At 40.2% G+C, this 15,297-nt stretch overlaps 1 protein-coding gene across 2 annotated transcripts; it reads right to left on the bottom strand.

Annotated features, from left to right (window-relative positions):
* Positions 1-14,362: 14,362 nt before the first annotated feature.
* On the bottom strand, positions 14,363-15,066 carry LOC117240220 (translation machinery-associated protein 16 homolog). 2 transcript variants are annotated; one of them, XR_004494640.1, is made up of 4 exons: positions 14,956-15,066; positions 14,694-14,838; positions 14,469-14,609; positions 14,363-14,402 (listed from the first exon to the last, which is right to left on the bottom strand). XR_004494640.1 is itself a non-coding variant. In XM_033506182.1 (2 exons), exons 1-2 carry the CDS (start codon positions 15,036-15,038, stop codon positions 14,736-14,738), a joined length of 186 nt encoding a protein of 61 aa, XP_033362073.1. In that variant the 5' UTR covers positions 15,039-15,066; the 3' UTR covers positions 14,681-14,735. The 2 variants fall into 2 exon arrangements, 1 of the variants encoding a protein (XP_033362073.1); XM_033506182.1 differs by lacking the exons at positions 14,363-14,402; positions 14,469-14,609 and having other exon boundaries at positions 14,681-14,838.
* Positions 15,067-15,297: the final 231 nt, after the last annotated feature.

The following is a 15,297-nucleotide window of genomic DNA, read 5'->3' on the forward strand; positions in this document are numbered from 1 at the left end:
GCAACGCCACTCGCAACCTCCGTCTCCGCTCAACTCGCACTCTGCTTCTCGACTCGCACTCTGCTTTTCGACTAACGCTCTGGCCGTTGCCGCATTCTGTTGTCTTTTTCCTAGGCCCACCGCACACGTGTTCTGCAGGCGCTCGTGGCCAGGGTCACGTAGGTCTTTTCCACGAAACTATGCACTTGAAAAGACCGATGACACATTGATGGGCCCGACGATGCCTCGGCTCTCGCGACATTGTTCATAGTTCGCCCGATATTTCTTAGGCCTTTCGTCCACGATACTACAATATATATATTTTATGTTGTGTGTTTGTAATTCTTCGATTGCGTTATTTATTGTTTTGAGTAGTTTATTTTATAGAGTATTCGATAATATAAAACATACGCGCACACATACATACATATATATATATATATATATATATATATATATATATATATATATATATATATATATATATATATATATATACGTATTCATATGCATATTTTCTTGGCGGTGTAGTATTCATACGAAATGAAATGTCGATTATTTATTTATCCTTTACCGGAATGTAGGCTAGTTTTAAGTATGTATCTTAGATTATCGGTTTGATAGAATTCGCACACATATATATATTTCTGACAACGTAACCTTCATTTTCTAATAATAATACGATATTGTATGTTTTATGTATTCGTTAAACTATTAGTTTTCGACATCATGTATACTTATATTTTATAATTTGATAATTTTGTATTTATTGCATAGTGTTGGAAGCACTGCCTCTAATATTCACTAGGTTATTACATGTTCGGCATATATGTTTTATACTTATATGTAACTCTCCAAATTGATTGATTGAAATATATTTATATATATATATTCCTGGCGTTTCAATTATTTTACCCTTTTGTAGTTATTCTTATTTCCTGTTTTATTTAGAATTGTTTGTATTATGTATTTTATTTATTGGTTGGATCTGTTAATCGCCCTCGTTTGTTAATCCTTCCTTTCGTTTCGTGATGCCGCGTGTTCGTTTGTGCATTCAAATCCTCACTCGCGTGTTTTGTATAGAATGGTTTCTTATTCTTGTTACGGCCCGTGCGGAGCGCGGGACGTGACAACGGCAGTGCATTACATTTGCAGTGTAAAACGGAGTGAAATGAGCGCTTAAACGTCGAAATATCTCCAACGGGAAGGAAATGACGGCTATTTTTCGTCAAAATCGACGAAATCATCGCGATTTGCGAGCTATTTTGCTTGTTTCGACGCTTAAACGGTAGTGCATTACATTTGCAGTGTAAAATGGAGTGAAATGAGCGCTTAAACGTCGAAATATCTCCAACGGGAAGGAAATGACGGCTAGATTTCATCGAAATCGACGAAATCTTCGCGATTTGGGAGCTATTTTGCTTGTTTCGACGCTTAAACGGTAGTGCATTGCATTAGCAGTGTAAAATGGAGTTCAACGAGCGCTTAAACGTCGAAATAACTCCAACGGGAAGGAAATGACGGCTATTTTTCGTCAAAATCGACGAAATCATCGCGATTTGCGAGATATTTTGCTTGTTTCGACGCTTTAACGGTAGTGCATTACATTTGCAGTGTAAAGCCGAGTGAAATGAGCGCTTAAACGTCGAAATATCTCCAACGGGACGGAAATTACGGCTATTTTTCGTCATAATCGACGAAATCATCGCCATTTGCGAGCTATCTTGCTTGTTTCTACGCTAAAACGGTAGTGCATTGCATTAGCACTGTGAAATGGAGTTCAACGAGCGCTTAAACTTCAAAATATCTCCAACGGGAAGGAAATGACGGCTATTTTTCGTCAAAATCGACGAAATCATCGCGATTTGCGAGTTATTTTGCTTGTTTCGATGCTTAAACGGTAGTGCATTACATTTTCAGTGAAAAACGGAGTGAAATGAGCGCTTAAACGTCGAAATATCTCCAACGGGAGGGAAATGACGGCTATTTTTCGTCAAAATCGATGAAATAATCGCGATTTGCGAGCTATTTTGCTTGTTTCGAAGCTTAAACGGTAGTGCATTACATTTGCAGTGCAAAACGGAGTGAAATGAGGGCTTAAACATCGAAATATCTCCAACGGGAAGGAAATGAGGGCGATTTTTCGTCAAAATCGATGAAATAATCGCGATTTGCGATCTATTTTGCTTGTTTCGACGCTTAAACGGTAGTGCATTACATTTGCAGTGTAAAACGGTGTGAAATGAGTGCTTAAACATCGAAATATCTCCAACGGGAAGGAAATGAGGGCGATTTTTCGTCAAAATCGATTAAATAATCGCGATTTGCGATCTATTTTGCTTGTTTCCACGCTTAAACGGTAGTACAATACATTTGCAGTGTAAAACGGCGTGAAATGAGCGCTTAAACGTCGAAATATCTACAACGGGAAGGAAATGACGGTTATTTTTCGTCAAAATCGATGAAATCATCGCGATTTGCGAGCTATTTTGCTTGTTTGGTAGCTTAAACGGTAGTGCATTACATTTGCAGTGTAAAACGGAGTGTAATGACCGCTTAAACGTCGAAATATCGCCAACGGGAGTTAAATGAGGGCTATTTTTCGTCAAAATCGACGAATTCATCGACATTTGCGAGCTATTTTGCTTGTTTCGACGCTTAAACGGTAGTGCAATACATTTGCAGTGTAAAACGGAGTGAAATGAGCGCTTAAACGTCGAAATATCTCCAACGGGGAGGAAATGAGGGATATTTTTCGTCAAAATCGACCAAATCATCGCGATTTGCGAGCTATTTTGCTTGTTTCGACGCTTAAACGGTAGTGCATTACATTTGCAGTGTAAAACGGAGTCAACGAGTGCTTAAACGTCGAAATATCTCCAACGGGAAGGAAATGACGGCTAGATATCATCAAAATCGACGAAATATTCGCGATTTGCGAGCTCTTTTGCTCGTTTCGACGCTTAAATGGTTGTGCATTGCATTAGCACTGTGAAATGGAGTTCAACGAGTGCTTAAATGTCGAAATATCTCCAACGGGAAGGAAATGACGGCTATTTTTCGTCAAAATCGATGAAATAATCGCGATTTGCGAGCTATTTTGCTTGTTTCGACGCTTATACGGTAGTGCATTACATTTTCAGTGAAAAACGGAGTGAAGTGAGCGCTTAAACGTCGCAATATCTCCAACGGGAGGGAAATGACGGCTATTTTTCGTCAAAATCGACGAAATCATCGCGATTTGCCAGCTATTTTGCTTGTTTCGACGCTTAAGCGGTAATGCAATACATTTGCAGTGAAAAACGGAGTGAAATAAGCGCTTAAACTTCGAAATATCTTCAACGGGAAGGAAATGAGGGATATTTTTCGTCAAAATCGACGAAATCATCGCGATGTGCGAGCTGTTTTGCTTGTTTCGACGCTTAAACGGTAGTGCAGTACATTTGCAGTGTAAAACGGAGTCTCCAATTGAAAATCTTCACCGATCGCGACCTCCAACTCCGTTCTCTCCTCCGTCCATCTAGGGCACCAAAAGAGCAAATGTTCGGCGTCATCCAGCACCGCACCACAATCCCAATAACTGGTGTGCGACTCTTTGCCGATCCTATGACGGTATCAGTTAAAGATACCGTGTTACGTAAGGATCTGCATCTGTATGGTAGTTGATCTTCCTCTTTCTTTTGTAGAAGATCAGCGGATCTTCTACCAGTCTCGTAGTTCAATTGTGGGGGTTGTGGAACGCCCACTCCAATCTCCACCTGTCCTCTGCCTCCGTCTCCAAATCCTTCATTTCTTCTTGCCCAACATGTGCCATTTCTTCAGGGCTCTCGTTGATCCGCCTCTTCACTCCATACTGCTTCCACCGCAACCATGCCTTGATGTAAATCGGCATGCTACCGGTAAGCACACACAGACCCCCATGTGACACCGTACGGTAGGCGGTAGACATACGGATCAACGCCGCCCTTTATGCCCTTCTCATGATCGTCCTATTTGTTTCTCTTCCCAGGGAGGAGGCCCATATCGGTGCGCCATATAGAACCACAGACTCCCAGATACCATAATACAGTCTCCTGACTAAATCGTTGGGCCCGCCGACGTCTGGGAGTAGGCTCCGTATGGCGCCCAAGAACCGTTCCGCTTTATCACAAACTGCTTTGAGGTGGGGGAGAATCCCCTAGCACTATCCAACACTACCCCTAAGTACTTCATAACACGGCTAGTGGAAATCTCGCCCCCATCCCCCACGTCGAAGTTAAAAATCGTCGGTATCCTCTTCCTTGTTAAGAGGATAACCTCCGTCTCCTCCCTGGCCAGGTGCACTCCAGGCTCGCAGCACCACCTAGTGGCCAAGGCTATGATCGCCTTTATCTTCTCATTGACGCCGTGGAACCCTCAGAGCTTGAGTAGAACCGCCCGATCGTCGGCGAACGCTACTGCTTCGGTATCCTTCTCCCGGTCCAGCGCCTCCAGCACCTCGTCATACACGAGATTCCACAGTAACGGTCCTAAGACCGATCCCTGCGGAACTCCCGCGTAGACGTTCCTCCCTACGACACCGTCACGACAGTGTATCAGTATTCTCCTCTCAGCCAGATAGTCCGCTAACAACTCCTGTAGCCGTCCCGGTAGCCGTCTCCTTCGATCCTCCTCCATTATCCTCTCCCACCTTAGAGTGTAGAAGGCGTTCTTCACATCAAGGGCGACCAGAACACACGCCAGGCCCTTCCTTCTGCACTCTTCAGCAACTGCGACCGTCCTATCCAGGGCTTCAAGAGTCCCCCTCCTTTATGAAGAAAGCCATACTGGTCCCTATGAAAGGGATCCAGACCAACGCTCCTCTCGATGAGCATTTTCAGCGTGTGCTTCCACACCTTTCTCAACGCCGACAGTATGCTAATCGGCCTATACGCCGATGACGTCGCAGGATCTTTGCCAGGCTTGGGTATTAGTACCACCCTAGCCTATTTCCATACCGCCGGTATTTTTCCATAGGTATTTATTCCGTTGAGCACTGTCAGGAGAACGCTAGGCTTTTGCTCCGCCAATATTCTCACTACAGTGCCAGGAATCCCATCCACTCCAGCCGCCTTCCTGGAATCGCATTTCCCAACGGCCATCCTCATGTCTACTTCCTCGATGCCTAACCCTCCTTCTTCGCCAGGTAGGATCGATGTCTCTTCCTGTGCAGTTCGCTTCTTCCAACTCTCCTCCTTGCTACGCCCGATCGCCCTTTTCAGCCGCCTCCTAGCATCCTTGAATTCGGCCACCAGGACCTCGGCATCATCCTTGCGGGCCGCCACCGCTCGCTGGGCTCTTTTTCTAGCTCTTAGAGTTCGCTCCTTAACGTAGCGAGCTCATCGCTCCACCAATAGTTGGCGCTCCTCTTCGCACTCGCCGCGTATCTCCTCTTCAAGTCCACGGCACACGTATGCTCCAGACTCATGTGCAGCCCTTCGCCGCATGCCGTCTCGTCAAATTTAAAACCATTTTCGTCATAGACTCCGTCATATTTGTTTAAAAAACCCTCTACATCCATCTCTTTTGTCAAATATTTAAAGGCGCCACCCTCCACTCGCTTAATATTATCCCTAAACTTATGCTCAATATAAAAATGGTCAGAGGCTGAGTACCAACCTAGGACCCTACTCCCCCTCCAACTCAGCCTTATTCGTCTATTAACACTAAGTATATCCGGGAAACTAGTCCTTTCATTTCTCAGAAAGGAATAGTTTCCCGTCGTCCTAATAGGTATAAGCTCGTTCCTCGTTGTAACGTCCAGCAGACATGTTCCCCTACGGTCCGTCTTAGACCCCCCCCCCCACCGAGGATTTTGCATTAAAGTCACCGGCAACCATAATCGCCGGTGCTCTTTTTCTCCCCTCCTTTATGATCCCTTCCAGTTCCTTCAAATAATCGTTGAACTGGCCCTTACTCTTATTAGAGGAACAATACCCACTGACGCAAAATACGTCACAAACCCTGAACCCTACAATCCCTACATTTCTTATCAGGGTCTCGCTTGCCGCATGTTTTCCATTAAACAGGGTGACCCATATCGATGCATCCCCACCCTCGTCATTAAACCAAAATGGCAACTGCCTATAGGGCTCGGAGATGACCACAATGTCCACCCTGCTTTCGCATACGCACTGCATCATTAGGTCTTGCGCAAGCCTGCATCTATTTAGATTTATTTGTAGAACCCTAACTGGGCCCCCGTCTATTCCTAACACCTAAACGCTCCATAGGGCACGCCAACGAACCCGTTACATGCCTTGCATTTATGCCACCATGTTTCAGACACATTGCGCATCTCGGCTCTTTATCACAATCTCTCATTATATGCTCAGCGCTGCCGCTCCTCCTACACAACTCCCTGCCATGACATGCAACAGTACACCCTGCCGCCACATGCCCCAACATGTGGCACCTATAACAACGCCGAATATTAGCTAACTGCCTTACAGAAGCTATCGTTAACCCCGTTCTCAGCCTCCTCTCTCTCGTCACTAGGCACTCCACTCGCTGGGCGGACCACCACCGCCTCTTGCGTGCCCCATGGTGCCGCTTTTATAGATTTGACTTCTATATCCGCATTCTCCTCAATTGCCCACTGCGACCTGATCTCGTCCACCAGCTCTTCTTTGCTGGTGAGGGGATCGATGTTCCTTATTTGTAGGGTCGCCCTGTTCACCAGAGCGGCCACCTTCGTACTATCACTCAAGGCGGCTCTCAATTTGGCCGCCTCCTCGCTAACCACCACCGTCCTATCGAATTCAATTAGGCCCGCTCTCGTCCTACGGACCCCCGTGGCTCCCTCCAATGAACTCCTCACCTCCATTATCCTCTTATAAACATGAAGCCATTCGCAACCTTCCCTTCCTCCACCTTAATTAGAATGGCTTCCTTCCTCCTCCTGTTCCTTGGTACGCTCTCTCTTCGGCACCAACCTGCCGTTTATTTCCCGGACGCACCATCGGGGTAGCTTGCTCTAAGGAAGCTTTCCTCTTCCTCTTCCTTTTTTCTACCCTCATCCACCCTTCGGAGTCCTCGCTGAAGTCACCCCTTATCGCTCTGTTCTCCCTCCCACACGCCTCGGCGTATGTGACCTCTCCTCTTCGGGGCCTCTTATACTCCCCAACTCTCATAATTTCAGCCGGCGATACTATCTTTCTTTTTGGGTATCCGCCCTTAGCTATCGTCACTTCTCTCTTCATCTCTGCCCTGTCTGCCCTTTTTTTAACCTCGACAGGCTCTCTCCTTCTCCTTCTTCCTGTTTCCCTGTGATCCCCACACTGCTCCAAGGAAGACAGGATGCTTTTCATCAGGTTGCCATGTCAGCACATGCCCTGTCACGATCAATCCTTTGAAAACTGCGTTTATGAATTTCTGGAAAACAGCTGGTGAATTGCATAATCCGAACGGCACACTAATAAATTCATACTAACTGTATTCATAGGAACTGTAAATGCTGTATATTTCCTGCTACTTTCTCCGACATGAACACGAAAGAATCTGTTCTTGGGGTCCAACGTACTGAATACTATCGATCCCTGTGACAAATCTAATTGATCCTCGATCAAGGGTAGCGGGTATCTGTCTTTCACTACCTTTCGATTCAGTCGCCTATAGTCGACGCAAATTCTAGTTGAACCATCTTTTTTTTCAATCAACGCGATCCGGCTTGCATAGTCGGAATGTGACTGGCGTATTATTCCGTCATTCAGCCACATTTTGATCTGACCGTTGACTTCGACCTTATCTTGCGGGGATAACCTTCGCGGTCTTTCATAACCGGGAAGATCATTTTGTAATATTAGATTCATTTCAACCCCTACTTCGAGCGTTTTCTGCGGCTTATAATTTCGAATCAGATTCTCTATCGCCTGCTTGTATTGTATATTCGTGATATGGGACAAATCTACCTCATGCCTCCCCCACTCGCAACTTTAGCACTCAAATACCTGAAGGCTCTTTCTGGGATTCTTCCGGGTATCCTTAATTTACCAATTTTTATTGCCGGGTCTTTAATAAACCAGGTGTCTTTTTCGCTATTACCTGGAACATTTGACTTTTCTCTGCTGATATTTTCATGCCCCGACCTCTCCAGGTATTTCTGAAGCTCGTCTATCTGGCTTTGTGCCGCCCTCGTATTTTCACCAAGCAAGACGATATCGTCTGCGAAGGCCAACACAGAGACTTTGTTCCCTTCATTTATATTAATGCCTCCGATATTCTTTTCGATTACTTCAAGCAGCGGTTCGAGACACAAGTAAAATAGCAGCGGTCATAAAGGATCACCCTGCTTGACTCCTCTGAGAACTTCTACCTCGACCTCTATATTATTATTCGCTTTGATCGTAGTTTTACATCCTTTGTACATTTCATTTATAATTTCAATTATGGGGGTCGGAACGCCTTTTCTCGCCAGACATGGTTTTATAGCTGAATGGGGTATAGTATCGAAGGCCTTAGAGATGTCCAATATTGTGAAAATTCCCCTTCGATTTCTTTTACTATAATTTAAGGCTGCGCTCATTAGGTCAATATTGATTTTACATCCACTTTCGGATGTAAATCCTTTGTGCCTTTGTTGAGAATTGTGGATCTTTGAAGCCGAAATAATGTTATAGGAACATTAAATGTATATTGACAGTTATTACTAAAATAATGATATATTTATTACATGAACGATTCTATATATATTTATCGATTCACACTTGCACGCGTCTCAGAACCTTCTACACCCGACTCTTCATCGACGACTCTTAACCGACTGACTGTTTACATTCCTTTGTTTCGAGACGCTGCGCACACACACATACTTCCACACACTGATATATACATATAAGTATTTCTACTACGCACTTAACTCAGTCCAGCACAGAAAATTACACATATCTCAACACACCTCCTTAATTTTTTGTGCTGCATATTTATAGTGGGTCTCGTTGTAACTGTTTTGAAATCGAGTTAAATAATTTACACTATAGCTAACGTCTAATCTTGTTCCAGTACTAATATATAACAAAGCTCCTATGAGATTTCTATATCTTATATCGTCTAAAGCTGATTGTGCGGGTTCTAAACTTAAGTTTTGTTCCATTGGTGTAAAATATAATTTACTGTTTTCTATATTATAATGTTTCGCTAATGACTCTATATAACTACTTTGATCCAGTTTCATCTCACACTTCTTATTATCGTATTCAATGTTTATTCCTAAGTAAGTCTTTACTTCACCCAAGTCCTTCATCAAAAATTTGTTTGACAATTTTTTTTTAATTTCATCGATTTTTCTTATGTTTTTTCCACATATTAATAAGTCGTCTACGAATAGAATTAAATATATAACATCATCGCTCTCATACTTCATATACAGACAATAATCGCTCTTACTTCTTTGAAATCCTAATTTTTTCATATATTCGTCGAAACATTCATACCAAGCTCTTGAACTTTCACGCAATCCATATAACGCTTTTGATAATTTACATACTTTCCCGCTTTTATCGTCGTAACCTATAGGTTGTTTTACAAATACTTCCGATTTTATAGTTCCGTTTAAGAAAGCTGTTTCTACATCCATTTGCATAATCGTCAAACCATATTGACAACAATAAGATAGTAATAACTTCAACGTTTGCATTTTTGCTACTGGAGAGTATAAATCTTCCAGTACTTCTTTTTGTTGGAAGCCTCGAACAACTAGTCGCGCTTTCTTACGATTATCAGATTTATTCGTATATATCCATTTCAAGTCTAATACTTTTTTGTCTTTTGGTTTTTCTACTAATTGCCAGGTCTTATTTTTCATTAAACTATTCATTTCTCGATCCATTGCTTCTTTACATGAACCGCTGTCATCTCCACTTAAAGCTTCTTCATAGGTTTCATAGGACTGTGTGCACTAACTATATTCACATAAATGAAATATGAGCTCGTTTGACCATATCTTTGAGGTTTCTTTCTTTCCCGTCCTGACCTTCTCAAATTACTTTCTGTGTCCTCAAGTTTTTCTTCTGATTCGTTACTTAAATTTCTCTCCTTTTTTATTGCAACCTGCTCGACCTTTTCGTTTACATCCGAATGTTCGTCAAAAACCTTTTCTGTCTCATTGCCTGGTCCATCTTCTCCTCGAAATCCTACTAAATTATCATCTTCACCTATAAATTCTACGTGTCTTGCAATTACAATTTTATTATTAACTAGTATCCTATATCCATTGTTTTCATAACCTACAAGTATCCCAGTGTCTGCTTTTTTTGTCCCATTTCGAATTTCTTTTAACTTCGGGTATTCTTACGAAAACTCTACTTCCGTACAATCTTAAATTATTTATATTCGGTTTCCTTTTTAAAAATATTTCAAATGGTGTTTTATTTTCATATGTGTTTGTAACGGTTCTATTTTTTAAGTACGCCGCGGCTCTAACTATTTCCGGCCAATATTTAATATTCAGCTTTGAATCATGTAATAAGCATCTAGCGGAATTCATGATTGTTCTATTGTAGAGCTCAGCTGTTCCATTTAACTCGTGAACATAAGGTGGGCATGGTTCTACGACAATTCCCTTTTCCCTAGTTAGATTGTACATGCTTTTGTTCATATATTCTTTTCCATTATCGTATCTTAATCTCTTTATCTTTTTACCAGTAAGATTTTCGACTTTGTTTATGTAATCAAGGAAGCAATTGTAAACTTCACCTTTTGATTTCAAAGTATAAATCAATGCACACTTACTGTAGTCATCTATAAATGTCAAGAAATATTTGGATCCATCAAACCCGGTATTATTATGAGGTCCATTTAAATCGGTATGTACTAATTCTAAAATCTCGCGTGCTCTTCTACGGTTATTTTGGAAGGGTACATTTCTACATTTTTAGCATGAGATTCTTGCCTTTCAATGTAACTACTTATCTTATATAAACCATGATCTTTGAATGCTATCCCTATCAACTTTCTGTATTTGTTATATATCTTTAAAGTATTTCCTGCTGAGACTATCTTACTTTCATTCGTTACTCTCGCATAGCTAATTAAGTTATTATCCATTTCTTTCACGTAAAATACATTAGACATTGTAATTTTAATCCTCCTTTTGTTTACTTCAAAGTAAGTTAAAATTTTTCCGACTTTTGTTCCTTTTAGACTTCTACCGTCTCCTAACTTCACATTTATCGGGTTTTTTAAATTTTCGTACTCAACAAAATAAGAGTCATTATATATAATGTGATCTGAACATCCACTATCCAATATCCAATCTATTTTTCGCGTATCGCTAGTACATACCGTAATTTCATTTTTATTATTTTCGCGCTCTACTCTCGTTAGGAAAGATCCAATTTCTTGGTCGTCGTAGCCCTCGTTGTGTGAATAATTTGCGTCGTGTTGACTTGCCTCGTAGTAGCGTTGTTGCCGGCCTCTGCTTTGTCCTCGTTGGCCAAATCCTCGTTGGCCGTATCCTCGTCTTCTTTGGCCAAAACTTCGTCCGCCGCGACCCCTATTCTACTGCGGCTGATACGCACCTCCTTGCTGTTGCGTTCTTCCATTGTTTGCGCCATTGTTTCCGCCTCTATACGTGTTTGTGCAATTTTTTGCCATGTGACCGTACTTTCCACAGCCATAGCACTTTATGTCCTTTTTTTCGGCTGTAAATACATTTGACTTTGTTCTATCACTTTCTTTCTTGCTACGCGTTTCCCACATTATAATTTTATTTTTCAAAAATTCACAAGTCCGATCACTTTCTTTCACTGAGTCGATTAAGTCACCAACATAGCTCAATGATTCTGGTAGTGCTTTCAGCATGTAGTCGAGTTTTTCACGTTCGCTTACATTTGCATCGGCACTCTTTAATTCATTGATAGTTTTTTCAAATTCCGTGAAAAATGAATTTGATTCTTCAAAGTCTTTCAACCTCATCATGTCTAGTCTACTTCTTATACAAATTTGCACTGCTGTTGATTCCTTCATATACATCTCATCAAACTTTTGCATTATTTTTAAAGCAGTGTCTTGATCACCAACAAATTCTAATTGCTCATTCGTTATACTACTATAGATGTAGTTCATCGCCCATTGATTCTTTTCATCCCACTTATCTTGCGCATCCGTGTCCATTTTCTCTCGTGTAGCCGGTTCATAACATTTTTTACACTTTAGATACATTAATATTCTTTTCTTCCACATTCTGTAATCGCGTCCATCGAATATTTGAACCTTAATTTCGTCGTCCTTTGGCATCTTGATTCGTTTTCTATATTCACACCTTTTTTTTTTCAAAAAATAATTCTCTTTATTATCCAAAATCTTTTTATTTGTTCTACCAATAGCCTTTTTATCTCTTCAGAACTTATTTCCAATTTTTTATTCCTTTTTATAAATCGACTTTTATACATTCACTCCCGGTTACACGTGGTTCCATAACCTTAAATCTCGGCAACCACGATCTTCTACCATGTTGAGAATTGTGGATCTTTGAAGCCGAAATAATGTTATAGGAACATTAAATTTATATTGACAGTTATTACTAAAATAATGATATATTTATTACATGGACGATTCTATATATATTTATCGATACACTTGCACGCGTCTCAGCACCTTCTACACCCGACTCTTCATCGACGACTATTAACCGACTGACTGTTTACATTCCTTTGTTTCGAGACGCTGCGCACACACACATACTTCCACACACTGATATATACATATAAGTATTTCTACTACTTAACTCAGTCCAGCACAGAAAATTACACATATCTCAACAGCCTTATATTTTGATCTATACCCCGTCTTAGCCGCCCATCGAGGATTGATGAGAAAATGCGGCCTAGAATTGGGCCGATCGTAATTGGTCGCCAGTTCTCGACCATATTTCCATCTTTATTAGCCTTCCATGCGGTCGGAAAATAGGAACTATACCATAATATATTTGTCGGAGATGAAAGAACACCGGAGCCTTTGGAATTTTGGATAATCCCGCAACATTGTAACCTAGAGTCTACTATAGCTGTAAGTGAACAATTGTAGTTATTCAATCCGATTGTAATTGTTCGAGAGTTGTGATAATGAGCTTTGGCTCGAGGCGACAGTCAGTCGCCGAACGTAGCCGCGGTCACAGGATGAACGCTTTGTCTAACAAAGGCATGGAATAATTCTATAGCTCTCCTTAAGAAGGAAATAGTTGTAACACTCGACAGTAAACATTCCAACGGTCCCTGTCCCGTAGCTCGCCACACGCAGACCCTGTTCTTCGAGTAAGATGATCGAGTAAGATCGATCGTATATATATATGTAACTATGCACTAAATTTGAAACGTATGCGATGTATTGAAAGTTTTAAAAGTTTCTTTCAAGTTTCAGATATTTAATCTAAATTAGAGATATATTAGTAAAACATGAAATGAAATATATATATTTACATTATAATTTTTAAACATATTCGTATTTTTAAACATCATTAACTAAATTTCTAAATAATTAAGAATATACTGCTTCTTATTAAATAGGTACGAAATGTTTTTATTAGCGAGAAGCTATTAAAAGTGATGGTTGACAAATTGTATCGATATACCACAAGTTGACGAAGTATACCAGTAATAATTTAACAAAGCAAATTCTTCACTGCGATCTTCGAGAGAAATTCCTTGGAATTGGAATTGTTGTAACGAACGCAGCTGCATTTATAACATGCGACATAAGTAAACTCTTTTATATACTAAGCTATTTGATTAATGCTAAGTATGTAAGAAATCTAAAAAGCTTTTAAAATCGTATATTTATCATTGTACTATTGATTTTCCTACCATTTCGAAATGTACAACTTTGAGAGTAATTACTATATCTTCGTTCTTAAATAATGGAGCAGCTAGCGAAAAAAATGAAGGAAAGGCGGAGAAACGATGCAGAATATTCATAACGTGCACGTGATTCATCTGCATGTTTCAGTTTTGTTGTATATTTCACAATCGAACATTTTCTTTTCTCTTCTATCGTACTCTTGTATCTTGTGACGTGACTGTTTCTCGTGGGAGATAAGAGCAAGACGAAATGCGGTTTCTAGCATTTCGCAAACAAAAAAGGACGAAACTGTTCGCTTTTCTTCTGTTTTCTTGTTTTTAAATAGAGATGAAAGATAAAAAGACATATCTACAGAATTTATTCTATTTCCATTACACTATTTTCATCTAAATCAATTGGCTTGCTGAATAAATTCTTCTTGTTTACAGGCATAGCTAATAGAGATTTGGATAGTCTAATATGGCTTATTTTCATTCTTTTTCTTAGCTCTAATACTTTCTTTAAATCTTTCTCGCCAAACCTTATAAATTTAAAATTATTCGCACACTGTAATTCATTATTCCAATTCAATAACATTTCACACTGAGTTGCATTTAAAATATCAGAAATTTCTGAAAAATAAAGGAGGGTTTGTACATCAGGATATATTGAAAATAAATTTGGCTGTAATTCTTTACCTATTCCACGTGTATGATATTCTCCTAGTTCTTTCTACTCTAATTATATGTTCCCTCCTAGCATGCTGTCTACTCCTGTTGCTACCTATAGACCTTTTAATAGTAATTTCTTCCATTTCTTCATCATTTCTTGCTACATACCTTTGGATCAAATATAGAACTATAACTAATCACATCTTTAATGTACAATCTCTGTATCATCATGTGTATACATTTTTGTTTTACCTCCGTTTCTAACAAACTTGCAGTTATCTCTGGAGTATAGGGTCACACGCCTGGAATCATATTGTTTCTGATCCACGATATTTTCTCTCCTATTGAATTCTGTTTTATCAAGCAGGACATTTCTGCCTTCTGTCTATTTGATATTCTGAAACAAAACACATTGTCCATTTCCTTCTTTATTACACAAAAGTATTATATAATCATATAAAATAAATGAAATGTACATAACAAAATCACATAATTTAATAGTAATTGTATTTACTTTTTGGCTTTTTTCGTAATAGCGATAGACTTTCTGCTATTTGGGTGTATCATTTTCTTTGGCTTCAGGAATTCTTTTCTCATTGCAGTGGCCTATAAAAGACAACAAAATAAATTAGTTAAAATATTACCATGGCTATGAATTATTTCGATTATCCTAATCATCAAAACTCCAACTCAGGCTATCCGTTTACTCAATGTATAATCATGCACAGGCGAATCGTCGACAGTATCACACGCTTAGAAGCACTAATAGAGTAGACAAAACATCCTACATGCCACAGCTATCGAAACAATAACCAGATAGCAACGGATAGGCGCCTCTGATATACACCCGACGATA

The sequence above is a fragment of the Bombus vosnesenskii genome, unplaced genomic scaffold (assembly GCF_011952255.1).
Source record: "Bombus vosnesenskii isolate JDL3184/JDL3185 unplaced genomic scaffold, Bvos_JDL3184-5_v1.1 scf7180000014579, whole genome shotgun sequence".
NCBI lineage: Eukaryota > Metazoa > Arthropoda > Insecta > Hymenoptera > Apidae > Bombus > Bombus vosnesenskii.